We start from the raw sequence: 16,659 nt of genomic DNA, 5'->3' as shown, positions 1-16,659 counted from the left end.
TAGAAAATCTGACGTGACACAACTTTTAATGTAAATTAATATATCTAGAGGATTCCAAGAAATATCTCCATTTTCAAGAGAATATTATGAATTGCAGCTGTGAAATGCATTAAAAATTAATCTTTAAAATGTTTCTGCAAAATTCTGCATGGAGAAATTATTTTTCTATTTGCAATTTTTTTACTTTCTCCTAGACAAACAATTTCAAATTATTTTAGAAAAGAATATTTTTTAATTTAATAATTGCCTCTTAATGAAGTGTTAGAGAAAAATGGGAGAGTCAAGTACTCTCTTGAAATGAATTAATGGTCTTAAACCAACGAACTGTCATTTCCAGACAACTTCCAATTCACAGATTTCTCCACTCAACAGAATTAGTTGCGAAGCGTCCTCTGTTTTTGCCTTAAGCTAGGTTCGAAATAGTTTCAACCTCCACATAACGTATGCAGAGTATGTGCAAAGCGAAGGAAGGATTTATAACGATGTGTATTACCGGCTGGATAAAGCCAAGATACAAAATTATTATTGTAATAAATATGTCCCGTATTTTAGTAATATTTTCTTTTATTCAGAAAAACTTGTTTCACTTGCTTCGACTTAAGACAAACAGTATTCCGTCCCTTATTTTTAAAAATCAATAAGCAATAATTTATCTAAGAAAAATTGAGCACTTTAATATTCTTTTAATATTGGTTAACGTAATTTTGCAATTTCCATTCTGTCAATATTTCTCTCGAGTTTCGTGTTTAAATTTCGAAAATGGGTCACTTTGCTGTTTACATTTCAAAGAAACCTTTCCCCTGGTAAATTTACTCTTGTGTAAAATTCTGGTTTATATTTTTCGCATTAGTAAATTCAATTTTTTAATTTCGTGTTTAAGTAAAAAATTACTTGTCTTATTAATTTTGTCATGGGTGTCAAATTTTAGTAAAATGTGTAAAATGTATAAAGAGGTCAGAGCATAATGTTTACGCACAAATATACGGACATGGCCCTTGACAATCTCAAGGGAAATTGTTGTAGACATCGAACCGCACACTGCCATTAACTTTACGGTCATATTGCGGTGTTTTCGTGGCATGCAAACACTTTAGGTTCCATTACGGACTTCAGCCTATACTAACTATTAAACGGAAATATTTCCTCTCTCTCAAAGCCACTAGTGCAAACTTATCTAGGATATTCTCCATTACAAAATTATTTGCAATTGCTAATGTTGACTATACGGTAATACTTTAATGCTCACATTGTTTTAATTTTTTTTCTTCAATAAATGATGCAATACTGCTTTGCGGTAATATTTTATTATGAACATTTAGACCATTTTTGCACAAATAAAAAAATAATAAATGTTTTTCTTATTATGGGCGCTAAATACCTTTAAATTCCTTTTTAATTAATGATTTAATATTTCAGTATCTTAATAAAAAAATCCGTTGGTTTAGAGAAGAATTTACTACTATTGCAATTTAAAATTATCTATCGATAATCTCCAAAATTCCAAATCGATGAAACAATAGATTCTTATAATACTTTTTGTTTCGAATTAGAAACGAGAACTTCAAAAACTAGTTTGTAGTTGTTAGCAATTTAATTTAAGAATGTTGGAGTAAATTGAAAGCAGAAGAAAACTACTTTGAGACAACTTTTTTTCGTATAGCCATTACAAGAAAACGTGCTTGGAATATTTCATACACATTTTCCAACAAGTCCATTTTAACTTTAATTTACTTTTCGTCCTGTCAAATTTTGTAATTGCGCCAACATTTTATACACGAAAAATTGTATATTTTATTCGAGGAGAAAATAATAAAAGAACAAACTTTTTGTGATGATCGAATTATCCGAATATGAAAGCTGTGATTTACATATTCTCTCTCGAGTCTGCAGACGCGACTTTATATTATTTGTTTTGTATTTTGAGAAAAGTAAAATCTGCCCGGAGAGACAGAATTATAGAAAGCAAGCTTGATTACGCGTCGCTTCTATTTTGTTACTACTGACACGACGCTGCCTCAATGTATGTTTCACTTGGTGAAAGTTCACTTTACGTTCTCTTCACGCCCGTCTGCAGATCAGTCGCGTTTGCACTATTCAAGTCTTTTGGCATTCTGGACGGTTGATTAAGCTTCGGGTGAAGAGGTGATAATGTAGCTGAGAAATAAACCAGAGGCTGGCATTTCGTCAACCGTGGCAAAATTCCTGCAACTCGTTTCGCCCTTTAATCACTAGCTGACGAGTCGCATACATTAGAGAAACTGGAACGACACACTTACAAAACGAATCTTCTCCATGAAACCCAAATTCTGAGTGTGCACCAACAGTACTCATATTCAAACTCTGGAATGACTCGCCTCTCATCAAAGAGACGTCCACGTGATCGTTAAGTAACGTAACTTTCGTCAAGGAAAGGCTATAATTATTTTTGCTGAAGAGAATTTCACTCAAAGAAACTCCCTTTAACATCAGTTTGAACATGTGCAATTTTCATCAGAGTTTAGTGAAACTAAACAAGTAATCAGAAAAATATATTTTAATTTTTTTTTATTTTTAAATTTCCTTTTCATTATTGGAAAAAATCTGGGTCATTGAATAAATTTGTAATAGATAAAAAAAAGTTTTTTTTTTTGTTTTGTATATTTTCCAGTCAACGTAAAGTATCTAAACTCTGGAGAGTGAGACTAGGTGACAAGTATGGTCAAAAGAAAAAAAATATTGCAGCTAGTGTGAATCTCTGCGCTAGTTTGCAGTATACACTCGACCTATTTGATAAGCATCCCTCTCTTCTTTTCTCCACTGCATACCGCATCGAACTTAATTATTACTAGACAATATAAAGCGAAACAAGGCAATTTTATTTCATTCAGTCATCCACCTCTGTGTACATACAGTGGAGCTCTGACCTAGTTCACGCTGATAAAGGAGCCGAATAATATTTTCCATGTTATGACAGATTTCAACTTGAAAAAATTTAAATATACAATACATTTCACTAGAGACTGTGAATGATTACTCGTTTTTAAATTTATATAGTCAATTATTTTTAGAATTAATTTAACCTTTTTTGTCTATGCTGACAAATCTTAACATTTGAATCCTGTTGATATTTGCAAGAATTATTTAGAAGTCTTAATAACCTTTTAAATATAACGTCTAATGGGCGCCAAATACCTTTACCTTTACCTTTACCTTTTTTCTCTTTCTTCCTTTTAGAAACATTCATTATTAAAAAATTGGATTATTTCGAAGAAATAAAAAGGGAAATTATGTGGTTTTCGTTTTACACGCGAATTCAGGTGATTGTTAAGACAGGTTTGTGCATTAGACGATTGGTCGTGTAAACGAAATGCTTCCGCTTTCTGGGATCGTTTGACATGCACAGTTACATGACACTCGACTACTTGGGTATTCAGAGAGAAGTGTTACTTCGTTTGTGTGCGGAAATGAATACTGCAATTTTCAACACACCCTACACGAGCATACGTTTGTCTCAAGTATCTTGAATAAGTTGACCTTATTTCTTCGGAGATTGTAGACTTTTTTTTGAAAAAGAATATAGTTGCCAGACTTTTCACATACACACACACGTGTTGAGTACCTTTAGTCTTCACGCTCGCGAAACATCTAGTGCACTTCTAACACTCGGTCAAGATAAACCTAAAAATCGCTTGGAAAAGCTAAAAACACAGACGGGGGCAGCAAACTTTTTTAAATTCAAATTTGTAACATAAATTTTTTTTTAAAATATAAGCTTGAAGTTTTTATTCTGATTACTTACAATTATCTTTATTCTAAAAATCTAAATTTTAATCTAAATTTTTGTTACAGAGAGATGCTCTAAACTTGGAACCGAGCAATGTTGCAAATTGCGTTTCAAAAGGAAAATCAGAGGTGAGTTTTTAATATACAAAATTTTTCCAAATTGAAAACTTTTTTTCAACTGGACAATTATTTCATTTGGTTTCAATTTGCTTTCAGCACTTCGACTGTCGAAATCATATTCGAGTGATACAACCTATCGGTGATGGGAACCGATTTTACGTCTGCGGCACAAACGCTCACTCACCAAAGGATTGGGTGATTTACGTAAGTTTTAATTCTTCTCCAAATATTCTGTCCATGCAAAAAAAGTATCTATTGTTTTCTGGAATTAAAATTTTGCAATTAAAATTTAATGTCCATTCGTGAGATACCAGTGTGAAAGGCAATTTGATTTGGGAAATTTAGTGCCCGTTCACTTTTGATAGAGTTCGTAAGCAAGGGGTTATCTAGCGAAACGAACGCACTGTGCGTTTAAGTACCCGTGTAACGACACCGAAAAATATACGAGCTCGGTGATGTTTGAAGATTACGAGTCCCAAGTGCACTGTAGAGATTGGATAACGACTAACTCTTAAAGGCTCGATGCTTCCGAAAAAAGGAACAAGTTTAAAAGAAACTTAATGTCTTTCTTCAAACGTTATAATTTACACTTTGTAATGCATTTCTTTGAATGTAATTAATTGCATATTAGACGTACCGCAGAATTAGTTTTTATTTATCGAATTCTGTGTGAGATTCGATTTCAAAAATTCTGGGGGCCAGATACATTTAAATTACTTTTTCGAGTTTAATGAAACCAATTGTTGACAATATTTAGAATCTGTTACAATTATACTCTAATAAATTTCTACGGTTACGGATCAAAAATTATATCTCAATTCTAAGTAGATAAAGGTTTAATTGTTTCTTTGTGGGGGACAAATATTTTTAAATTCCTTTATCGGATTTGATGAAAACATTATTTGAAAATTAACGTTTTTGTAATAATTAGAAAGTATTTAAGTTACTATAGAGTCTTCGGGAAATTTAATTGGATGTTTCTGATACCATTAAGTGTATAATTATTAAAATCGCGAAATGCGATCAAACTTTTTATATTTCAAAGAATTTTCTAATCTTTAGGTCTAAAATCGTAGTAACGGATTGTTTTTAAAAAATGTTATTCATAGAATGCTTTGAGAGCCAAGTAGGTTTAAACTTTTTCGTCACTTTTGACACGATCTATGTTAATACTAAGCTGAACTAATTTTTGTTTTAAAATTTTGCTTACAGAGTAATCTTACTCATCTGCCTAGAAATGAGTTTGTACCAGGTGTTGGAACAGCAATTGCGAAGTGTCCTTATGATCCTGCGGACAACTCGACAGCAATTTGGGTCGAAAGGGGAAATCCAGGAGATTTGCCAGGTCTTTATTCTGGCACCAATGCGGAATTTACTAAAGCCGATACTGTTATTTTCCGAACGGATCTGTACAATTTGACGACGAGACGAAAGGGTTACAATTTCAAGAGGACGATCAAGTACGACTCAAAATGGCTGGACAGTGAGTAAAATTTTTTCTATCCTCCTCTTCTCATTTCTCAAAATTTTAAACATTTCTCTTCCATCTTCTCTTACATATTTGTCATAATGTCATATCTCTATAATGACCAAAAGATATTGAAATTTAATGTGGAAATTTTCAGCAAGGCCTAATGAATATTGTATTAAGGGAGGGATAAAAAAGGGATGTTTGAAATTCCGCGAATTTCTTGTCAGTTTCGCAGTGCGGGACAAACTCATAAAACCGGGTGTACATTTTCAAGTACAACCTTCGAATTACGGTCCTAAATGAACGCGTAAGCGGGTGCTTGGGGTGTCACTCCAGTACGCCTATTTCATTCGGCGGCAATTCCTTTAGTTGTAGGGGCGTTAGAGAAAGTGTGGAGGCACAAGGAAGGCTAAAAAGGAGGGTTGGGTAAAGTTGCTTCTACTACACGTTTTCAGAGAGGGTACAAGTTCCTAGGAGCTTGGTAATAAAATAACACCCCTCTGGTCTCCAGTTAAACGTCCTATTCGAACCCGCTCCTTTAAAAGCGTAAATTTACCTTTTCGCGTAAGAGACAGTTCGAGTCAAGGTTAATCAGTTTCTTCAAAGTGTAGATTTTCTATGACATTTGGATTCAGTTATACATTACAAACTATTTTTAGAACATTATTTACTTCTCGTAGAGTCATAATTATTTTTTATTACTGTTGTATCAATTTCGAAATGAAATTGCCGAGAATAAATGTTCCTCGCGCGGCTTAATGTAATGAAAAATGAAGTTTCACCCTCAGAGAGTGAGAGAGAAATGTACTCCGAGAAGTTGACTCTTGAGCGGAGGGGTCTGGTGATGCTAGTGGCGGTTATCTCATTAATTGAATCCAGTATATGCGATTCCTTGAATTTACGTTCCTCATTCCTTATTCGTCCTCGGTATTGCAAAAGCACCCTTTCCCTCACTTTCGTACTATATATAGACCCTTGAAACTCACAGGATGCATGATTAGCCATTTGTTTCGTCGTTTAATTTGAAGCTGGTATTCCCTCGCCTCCTAACGCCCTTTCGCGTTACCATCAAGAGCCATTCTCTGCATCGAGTTTGTCTATTAGCAAAGGCGTTGATTAAATGCGCGAGACCAACAGAGAGAAAGATAGATTCACGTAGTCGACCTCGTTCAGAGCAAAGTACCTACAATGAAGACTGATGTGATTCAGGATGAGGGAGAGAAAGAAAACAAGAGATAAATAGAGACAGGGTTAACAAGCTCTGAATAACTGGCTGACGAGAAGACCATCCACTTTCACGGGTCTCTGCACATGCGAAACGACATTTTCCAAAGTGTCGCGTGCCGGATTTAGGGAAAAAAAATCTGCAGCTATCGATAAGAAGACTGTGGATTCTATGAAGAGTTAATTATTTTTCTTTACTTTTTTCCGATTTTCGATTCTCCGTTACGTACATCACTTTTTAATTACATTATCAGATTAAATTCTGAATAAAATCCGAAGTAATCCAGAAATTGTACTCTTGGGAATTAGTCTGAAATTTTTACTACACGTTGTCTGTTATTTCCGACAGCAATTTTGCTAATAAAACACACCAGTACAGTGTTATTAATCACTAATATATTTCCAATTCACAAATATTTTTCTTCTGTTAAATAAAACTCAATATCAAATAATTGTATCAATTTATCAAATAACTTCCATAGGGAACGAAGAGACAAAATTGAATTACAACCTGTAGGTTGGAAGCATCAGTCAATCGATTCAATCTTCTAATTGCTATAAGGGATAATAACATTCTTCGCAAACAAATCAGTGGACCACAAAAGGAATAAAGGAAACATTAGATTAATGAAAATTCATTGTTTTGAAATTTCAATTTAGCGAAAAAAGTAATTCAATCAATGATAATCATTAAATTAACGACTACATTAATTAAAAGAGTCTATTCACTCCCAATACCAGAAATAATAATTTTCGAGAAATAGGAATTGTTTTTCAAAAAAAATGATATTCTAAATATTTGATTCTTTTTTTGTATGAGAAAGAAATTTATATATTTTGATGGATAAAAGATGAAAAATTGGCAAACGTTCTTGGTAATTTATTCCAAGTCAATAAGATCCCTCAATTGCCTCAGAATCCAAATTAAACTGAATAATCCTCTGTGAATTCAAATTTCGATTACAGATTCTATGTAATTTAACAAGGTTTCCAATTCACTAAAGTTATTACATAGATTCAATTATTTTCAAATTTTTCTATTCTTCTAAAATCGAGAAAGATTTATTTTACTTTAGGAAATTAAAATTTCATTATTGTGAGATAAATTTTCAAAGTGCTGTAAAATTCTTTCTAGTATTCATGTACGGAGTACGGTGGGATAATTATCAGCACAGTTGATGATGTTTCTGTAAATAATGAAGGGATAATGTCCAGGAGATAATGTTCAATTTTGGTGAAATGAGTGTTAGCAACTCGGAAATAGTTCGCTCGTAAAGGAATTCAATAAAGTTTAATGCATATTAGCAAACACAAATGGTTATCCATTGCTTACGGCAAACATAAAAGAGAAAATAATTTATGGAGGGTTATATTTTTCTCTAAATGAACATTCTCTAAAAGTACTTTTTCTTCTCTTTTCAATATAATAAAGTGAAAATTTAGTAATTCTTTTTTCAATTTTTATTTTACAGAACCTGATTTTGTTGGTTCGTTTGACATTGGCCAGCATGTCTTCTTTTTCTTCCGAGAAACCGCAGTCGAGTACATCAATTGCGGAAAGAGTGTCTATTCACGTGTAGCTAGACTATGCAAGAAAGACACCGGTGGAAAAAATATTCTCGGGCAAAATTGGGCGACCTACTTAAAGGCAAGATTGAATTGCTCCATTCCTGGCGAGTTTCCTTTCTACTTCAATGAAATTCGTAAGTATATTTTATATCTAGGTTAATGATGTCTTCATTCTTTTATTCACAAATATTTTCGCGTTGCAATTAGAATCAGGGTTGCCACCAAAATTTAATTTTCTTTTTCCCTGATTTACAGACAAAATTTTCACTTTTTCCCTGACACTAAAGAATATTCTGATTCACTCTAAAAATTATTAGATACTCAAAAAAATGTTCTATTACATTTGTTTACAAATTTCCTTAATTTTAAAATTATTCCAAAACACCAATAAATTCATTTTTAAATAAATACTTTATCTTCTACTTTTCCATAGAAATTACAATTTTCAAAAATTTCAAATTCAAACATAAAATAAAAATAAAAAAAAAATAAAAATAATTATTTTTATTATATTAATATTATTACTGCAACTCCTTCAAAATTATTTTCATCATTTCAATATAATTATTATATTCTAGAATTTTTAACTAATATTTTTCTTTAAATCAATTACTTTTTATAATTTTTAAAGAAGTCATATCCTATTTTTCGTATTTTTCCAAATTAAGTAGTAAAAATAAATTTTAGTCAGACTTCATTTTCTATTTACCGTATTTTTCCAAAATAAGTAGAAAGAACAAATTTTAGTCAGACATAATTTCATATTATACAAATTTTTCTAAATTAAGTAGTAAAAATAAATTTTAGTCAGACTTCATTTCCTATTTTTCCTATTTTTCTAAAATAAGTAGTATAAACATGTTTCAGTCAGACATAATTTCATTCTGTCATGTTATACGTTGTAAATTTGCAGTTTTCTAAATTATGTCTGAAGAGGTCTGTCATCGATGCACGAAAAGCTCAACATTTGAAATTAAATAAATCATTATAAATGTGGATTCTCAACAAAAACAACCTTTAAAGTCTTTACTAAATTTTAAAAAATTCAAGAAACAAATTTTACATCTTTACTATAATTTCATATTTTTGGAATTTTTCTAAATTAAGTAGTAAAAATAAATTTTAGTCAGACTTAATATCCTATTTTTCGTATCTTTCCAAAATAAGTGGAATAAACAAGTTTTAGTCAGACATAATTTTATATTTTTCGAATTTTTCTAAATCAAGTAGAAAAAATAAATTTTAGTCAGACGTGTCCTATTTTTCGTATTTTTCCAAAATAAGTAGTAAATACATGCTTTGGTCAGACGTTATATTCTATTTTTTGTATTTGTCTAAATTAAGTAGTTAAAATAAATTTTAGTCAGACTTCTTTTCCTATTTTTCGTATTTTTCCAAATAAGTAGAAAAAACAGGTTTTGGTCAGACATAATTTCATATTTTTCTAAGTTAAATAAAAAATTATACAAGTTTGAGTCAGACGATATCTCATTTTTTGTATTTTTCAAATCCATTTGTTTTCAATTCAATTTTACGTGAAATTTCGATTATTCGAAAATTCTTCAATTAAATATAGAAAATAATTGAATTTTACAATGAATTTTGTTAAAATTTTTGAAAATAATTTAATTTTGTCAAAAAAATTTTCTATTCGTTTATAAAGATAATTGAAATGTTGACAATTTTTTTTTAGATTTTTTGAAAATAATTGAATTTCTGCGACGAATTTTATTAATTTTGAAAATAATTTAATTCTAATGATGAACATTGTTATTTATGAAAATAATTGAATTTTATAAAAGTTCCTGAATATAATTGAATTTCGGCGAAGAATTTTGCGATTTATAAAGATAATTAAAATGTTGACAAGAATTTTGTTTTTAATTTTTGAAAATAATTCAATTTCTGGAAAGAATTTTGATATTTATTAAGATAGTTGAATTCTTTCAAAGAATTGCGTTCAAATTTTTAAAATTTAATTTGATTTTAATAGAATTGAAATTAAAATTTTTCAAAAAAATACTTTATTAAATGATTTATTAGTAATAACTATATGGGGTTCTTCAATAGAATTAAGTTATTTTAAATAAATTATTGTCGGAAGTAGCAGAAATTTATGATTTTTTTGAATTCGTGGTAATTTCGTAGTTTATAAGACAAACAAAAAAGACACAAAAATTCAGAATTTTCTTATAAATTCTAACCATTTAATTTTTTCCAGTACTTTTAATAAAAATCCCTGACATTTCCCTGATTTACCGGATCAATTCTACTATCCCTGTCTTTTCCCTAAGTTCCCTGATTTCCCTGACCTATGGCAACCCTGATAATGCTTATGAATAGTTTGTTGGCGTCCCGAGTGGCGCTGATGTCAACGGGACGCCAACGAACTACTCTTGTGGATCTATTTTTTAGATTTGTTTTTAAAAAAAATAATTTTCTCAACAGAGAGTGTGTACAAAGTGCCAGGAGATGATACGCACTTTTATGGCACTTTTACAACCTCAACGAACGGTTTAATGGGTTCTGCCATCTGTTCATTCCACATCGATGCCATTCAAGATGCCTTCCGTGGAAAGTTTAAAGAACAGGCAACCAGTAGTAGCGCGTGGCTTCCTGTTTTATCAAACAAGGTTCCTGAGCCAAGACCCGGTCAATGCGTCAATGACACAGAGACACTTCCGGATACTGTTCTCAACTTCATTAGGTCACATCCGCTCATGGACTCGGCGATATCGCACGAGAATGAGAAACCCGTTTTCTACAAGAGGGACGTCATGCTCACTCGACTTGTGGTCGATAAATTGCGTATCGATTTTGTTGGAATGGATTTGGACTACACTGTCTACTATGCCGGTTCCAGTGAGTATTGCAAATTAAGTTTCTTTTTCTATATGATTTAAATGATATGGTTGTCTCTCAATATATGGTTGTCAATTGTCTCTCTTGCAAGGCGATGGAAGAGTACATAAAGTGGTTCAATGGGTTGATAGTAATGGTGAATCGCAATCGATTCTCCTTGATGTGTTCGACGTTACTCCAGGGGAACCAATTCAAGCGATGGAAATATCGAAGGAACACAAAGCCATTTACGTGGCGTCTGATCATCGAATAAAGCAAATCGATTTGGTAATGTGTTCCCGTCGCTATGACAATTGTCTTCGATGTGTTCACGATCCTTATTGCGGTTGGGATAAGGATACAAACACCTGTAAACCCTACGCTCCCGGGTGAGTTTATTTTGCGAATGTAGATTCGGCTTAATTTGACTCGTGTTTAAGATGAGTTTACATTGTTTTTGTCTTCAGACTTTTACAGGACGTGTCGAATAGTACGGCCGATGTTTGCGACAGCAGTGTGGGCAAACGGCGACTTGTGGTGACGTGGGGTCAATCGGTGCATCTCGGTTGTTTTGTGAAGATGCCAGAGGTTCTTGAGAACCAGGAGGTCAGATGGTATCATTACAGTAAAGAGAAGGGAAGGTATCAGATAACGTACAAGTACGGCTCGGGTGGCGAGAAATTCATCGAGACGTCAGAAAAGGGTTTGGTTATTGTTGGTGTTAATGATCAGGACGCGGGAAGGTACGACTGCTGGCTCGGAGGTGCTCTTCTTTGCTCCTACAATATTACCGTTGACGCCCATAGATGTTCGGCACCTGCCAAGTCAAATGACTACCAGAAGATTTACTCCGACTGGTGTCACGAATTTGAAAAGTACAAGTCGGCTATGAAGAGTTGGGAGAAAAAGCAAGCGGTGAGTACTGTTTTCCCATTTCCTCTATTCATAAATACTTTTTTTATTAATAATTCTCAGCTGTGTAAAATTGAGAACCCCATCCTAACACACGCACCGAAAGCACACCATTTCTCAACTTGAAAAAGAAATTTTTTTCATTTGTCTTGTTAACAAAAGGTGGACAAATAAAAATTTTTGTTGAACAAACGTGGACTAATTGTGGACAAACGAATGCAATAAAGAAATTGACAAAATTTTGATATGGGGCTCTCAACTTCAGACAGTTCTATTCATAAATGCTTCTTTTAAAGAGATATTAAAGATTCGATTATCGGGTTCAAAGTGCAAGGACTGAATATTCATCGTCGCGTGACTTTTTCGTTTCAGCAATGCGCGTCGAGGCAAAACGACAGCAACCAAAATCTACATACAAACGAAGTATATGGAACGCCTCTAGTGTGATGAAGTCGAGCGCTAGATCCGTCGTCGATTCGAGATGACGACTCGATAATTCGTATAAGCATCCTACCGGCGAATCATGGTCCAAGTGTATTCGGATCGAGAGGTACGGAACTCTTGCTGACCGCCTGCAGCTACGTTTATCATCGTCTCTTACGACCAGACATTCGCTAAGTAAATTAAAATATTAGCCAATAAGAATTTAAACGAATGATCACTTGGAATCAAGTGCCACGGTGCTCGGATGTTAACTTTCTTTCTTTCAAATTTTTTTTTTATTTTTGCTTCTTGTAAATATCTCGAAGGGGAGACTTCGCTTCGGCAACGATGCGCGAGCACCAGTGGATGCCAAAGTAAGTGTTCTTAAGGGCAAAAGGCAGCGAAGACATGGAATCTAAAAATCAATGTCACCGTTTCCTTATCGCTATTAAAACACGGGACGTAAATGTTTTTCCCCTAAAGAAAAGAAGAGTTTTTTTCAAACCTGTGATAGTAATATTAGCGATTAGGAGTCGTTGACGATTTTTTTAAGGAATGTCCTGCTGGCGCCCTCTCTCGGAGAGAAACAAGGCAGAAAACAATCAAGATTTGCGTGATTTCCCCGGGAAATGTCTCGTATATTACGTATTTAAAAAAATAGTTTCTAAGCAATTGGTTAAGCGGCAAGAACTTAAAAAAGAACGAGCACCTGAATAAGTCTCGGACATGCTAAATCACAGAGGTTACATATGAGATTAATATTAATGAATTCGTTATTAAAAAAATGCGCGACGGTTGAGTCCCTCGATTTCCATCTTTAATTAATTTTATTTTCCCAACTAAAATATCAAAACTCGCGGGCTGAGTGTTATTTTTCTTTCAGTCGCGCTTCCATTTCTTCCTTTTTTCCGTTCTATCATCTCTTTATTATTAAATGATAATTAAATTAATTTTATCTCAGAATTGACACTCGAAGGTGCTACACGGCAATCGAAATAAAGTCCATATCGATTTTTAAAAAACAAAATCTGCGGACATTCAAGTATAATTGTACATAACGAATTAAGAAAAAAAATTCACGTGTACACTTTGTAGGTAACTTTATAATATAAGTGTAGATTCATGTTCGCTTATTAGTTACTGATTTCCGACATGTTTGATCTCGGAAAATTACTAAGTGAACCAGATTGCGATTATTCCGCAACATTTGCTGAATTACGATAATAATTCCCAGTTGGATTTTTGATTTACTTGATCACTCTTAATTCAAAAAAATTTTTATTCAGTTATACTAAATTTCTACAAAATAAAAGAGTGATGGAAGAAAATCAATGAATTTCGCAAAGGAAAGTAGAGAGGTCATGACACCTTTCTGTGAATTTTTTTTTCCTTATTAAAGCAGTGATAGAATTCTTGCCCAATAGATTTTTCATGTAAATAATTATAAAAAACGCGTGTGGAGGCAAATTTTTTATTTTCTTCAAAAACGCTCGGCAGAATTTTCGCCCGCGCAGAGCGTTCTTTTCGGGCGATCGAGGGTACCACATAATAATGTCTAATATTCTAGGAAAAAAAACATGTAATTCATTAAGTTCTGTACAAAGTCGTTCTCCATATGAATTAACATAAGATTTAATTTTATACTTCGATAGTTATGATGCGTGCGAACGAATGAAATAGAAAACCGGAAAAAATATGTGTAAATGTTGAAAATAATTGGTAAACTAATTCTTGAATATGTACTTATTGCGAGCTTCAAAAAAAAAAAAGTATTGAATAGTATTATAAGGTAAGAAACGATTCTTTTTATTTAAGGACTAATAGGCCCATTTTCGAATTTATTTTTTTTTTTGCGTATATTTAAAAATAAAGCTCGACTCATGAAGAAAAATCCAACGACTGAAATTACATAAAAGAAATAGAAAATGCGCGTGATTAAAAATAGAAATGACATTTAAAGTAGAATTGACTAAATACTAAACTTAAAGAAAATAGAAATGACTATAAAAATGATATTGAATCTAAGGAACTGCTTGAAACAGAAATGAATTTAAAAAGTGATGCATTTTCATATCACTGTAAATTTTCTTTTAATTCACCTAGTGAATTAAATAATAAAATCACGTGATCCTAATCGAATGATTAGTTTGATACAAAATTAACCGGTAAAAGTTTCTATAATCTCGACTATTGATATGCATTACTGAAAAATAGGATAAATTTCATAGAAAAGGGCAAGAAACTCAGATAAAAAATTGGATAATAAAAAAAATTATTTGGAATGAAAGAGAAGTATCTCGAAGATTTGTGCACGCATAAACATGTAATCTGTGAAAAGTGGTACGTGTGTGGAACGAATCTATAGATGACGGATTTGGTCAACTGTCGTGCTCACTTTTCTTTCTATAAATTCAAATTTTATGATTCTAATTGCTAATTAAAGTGATCAAATCAGATTATCAAGTCCGCCCTCTTATTATATTATATAATAAAGTAATTAAAAACACATCCTTTTATTGCTGAGAGCTCAACATTTAGATTTTTGTTATAAAAAAAAAAGATAAAATTGTAAATGAAAAAGAGAACTCAATTTACTCTTGTATGTCGAGCTTTCAGAGAAAGGGTCGATGTGATTACAGAAAAGCAATCTAAGATGAAACCCTAATGTTGTTAGACCTATTATTTATAAGATTACTAAATACTGTATGTTATTTCCTGAGCGGTTGGCGCAACGGAACGTCGAATATTCCCAGACTATTGCTATCGATCGTCAAAGAGCAATGTATTCAAACTTCTGGTTTCATATTTACTATTTTATCTATAGAACTGTTTTTAAAAATCGACTTTTTTTCTTACTTTTTATATAAAAATTTAAAAAAAAATTATTGTAAATTAGGGGATCTTATTCCGTAGCGTCAATCGAAGAACAAATTAGGCTAGCTCGGTTAGTGTGCGCGGTATGATATTTAAAAAATGGGTTACTGCCGTAAAAAAATGACTTATTACGATAAAGATGAAAGAATATAGCTGATAACGACTTATTAAATATATCATTAGAACTAGCCGACTAAAAATTATGTTAAATTTTCCTTTTTGAATATTTGACACATTTTATTTTATACATCATCATCATTATCATCATCATCATCATCATCATCATCCCTAGGGTTTGCAATACATTTCATATTTGATTAAATTCTCGTTTCTCTATGTCTTTTTATAATCCCTTCAAACCTTTTTCATATAATTTCAAATTTGTTCATTTTCATTTTCATCCACGATGATCAATTTTATTACCAATTCAATAGAGGGATTTTATTACGTTTATAAACTGATAATTTACACCGTGGCACTCGTCGATCGAAAAACTCTTTTATTTCTTCATCCTCGATAACATGAACGAGGGGGGAGGGAAGAGGATTCAAATTGTGATTCGTGAAAATCGCAAAGCATTCCGTGCACGGGAATTCAATTTTGTTCGATCGCATAAAAAGAATGTCTCACATCGCTCAAAGAAAATTTCATGGAAATGCAAAACGCGCATACTTGACTGAAATCTTAAAAACAAAAAAAAAAAAACATTGAACGTTGTGATAAATGCCGCATTGACCAAGGACATTTAATCGCTCACATATCGCGATGACAAAGATGACAAAATTGGGGAAATTTTCAAAAATTTCTATTCACAACTCTTGAAAAGTTAAGTTAAAAGTTGAAAAAAGTTTTTTACGTTATTCGTTTTAATTTTAATATTCGTTTCGCTTTTACTCTCAGTTTTCCCTTTTAATACTGGCATTCATTTAGCTTTTACTTTTTCACCTTGATTTTTCTATTCTTTAGCCTTTGGACAATTACTTTTTATTTCTTTGAATAAAAAAAAAAAGAAAAAAAACAGTATTGGAAGAAAATTTCTCTCTCCGATTCCACATTCATACGTACTTTTATTTTTCATTTCTCATTATTATGCGACGTTATTATTTTTTTTTTATTATTAACAAAATAATGATGCAACGAGTATTTTTCATTTTGAAAATATCTTGCATTAAGAAAAACCCTTTTTAGATATTCCTCTAACTACCTAAACATCCAATCGCTATTTTTATCAAAAGAAAACATGTTAAAAATCTTTAATAGTTATCCATTGTTCACTATTGCTATAATAAAGTTTTGCTTTAATAAATTATCGGTCAGCGTTTTATTTATATTTCCCCATCCTTTGCACTTTAAAATAGTTTCTCTACACATTGAAAATTAATTTTTTTACTTATTTAAATAAATAAAAAAAAATTAGTTTTAACAAATAGAATTCTATCTGTTTTTCCTATATTTTATAAAAT

General features: G+C 32.0%; 1 protein-coding gene across 4 annotated transcripts in view; it reads left to right on the top strand.

Moving 5' to 3' along the window:
- LOC122501751 (semaphorin-2A) overlaps positions 1–16,447 on the top strand; it is a 335,557-nt gene extending 319,110 nt beyond the window's left edge. For 3 of the 4 annotated variants that reach the window (XM_043611465.1, XM_043611467.1, XM_043611466.1), the window contains 8 exons: positions 3,829–3,891; positions 3,979–4,086; positions 5,095–5,365; positions 8,050–8,280; positions 10,595–11,008; positions 11,100–11,376; positions 11,455–11,902; positions 12,272–16,447. In XM_043611465.1, the coding sequence (XP_043467400.1) occupies positions 3,829–3,891; positions 3,979–4,086; positions 5,095–5,365; positions 8,050–8,280; positions 10,595–11,008; positions 11,100–11,376; positions 11,455–11,902; positions 12,272–12,346 (1,887 nt within the window). In that variant the 3' untranslated portion in view covers positions 12,347–16,447. The remainder of the gene's footprint in view (positions 1–3,828; positions 3,892–3,978; positions 4,087–5,094; positions 5,366–8,049; positions 8,281–10,594; positions 11,009–11,099; positions 11,377–11,454; positions 11,903–12,271) is intronic. The other variant, XM_043611464.1, reaches the window with a different exon arrangement.
- The last annotated feature ends 212 nt before the right edge of the window (positions 16,448–16,659 follow it).

Source organism: Leptopilina heterotoma, unplaced genomic scaffold, assembly GCF_015476425.1.
Source record: "Leptopilina heterotoma isolate Lh14 unplaced genomic scaffold, ASM1547642v1 Lhet_214, whole genome shotgun sequence".
In the NCBI taxonomy this organism is placed as follows: domain Eukaryota; kingdom Metazoa; phylum Arthropoda; class Insecta; order Hymenoptera; family Figitidae; genus Leptopilina; species Leptopilina heterotoma.
Note: the sequence above shows the minus strand (reverse complement) of the source record. Positions and strands in the feature narration are given on the sequence as shown.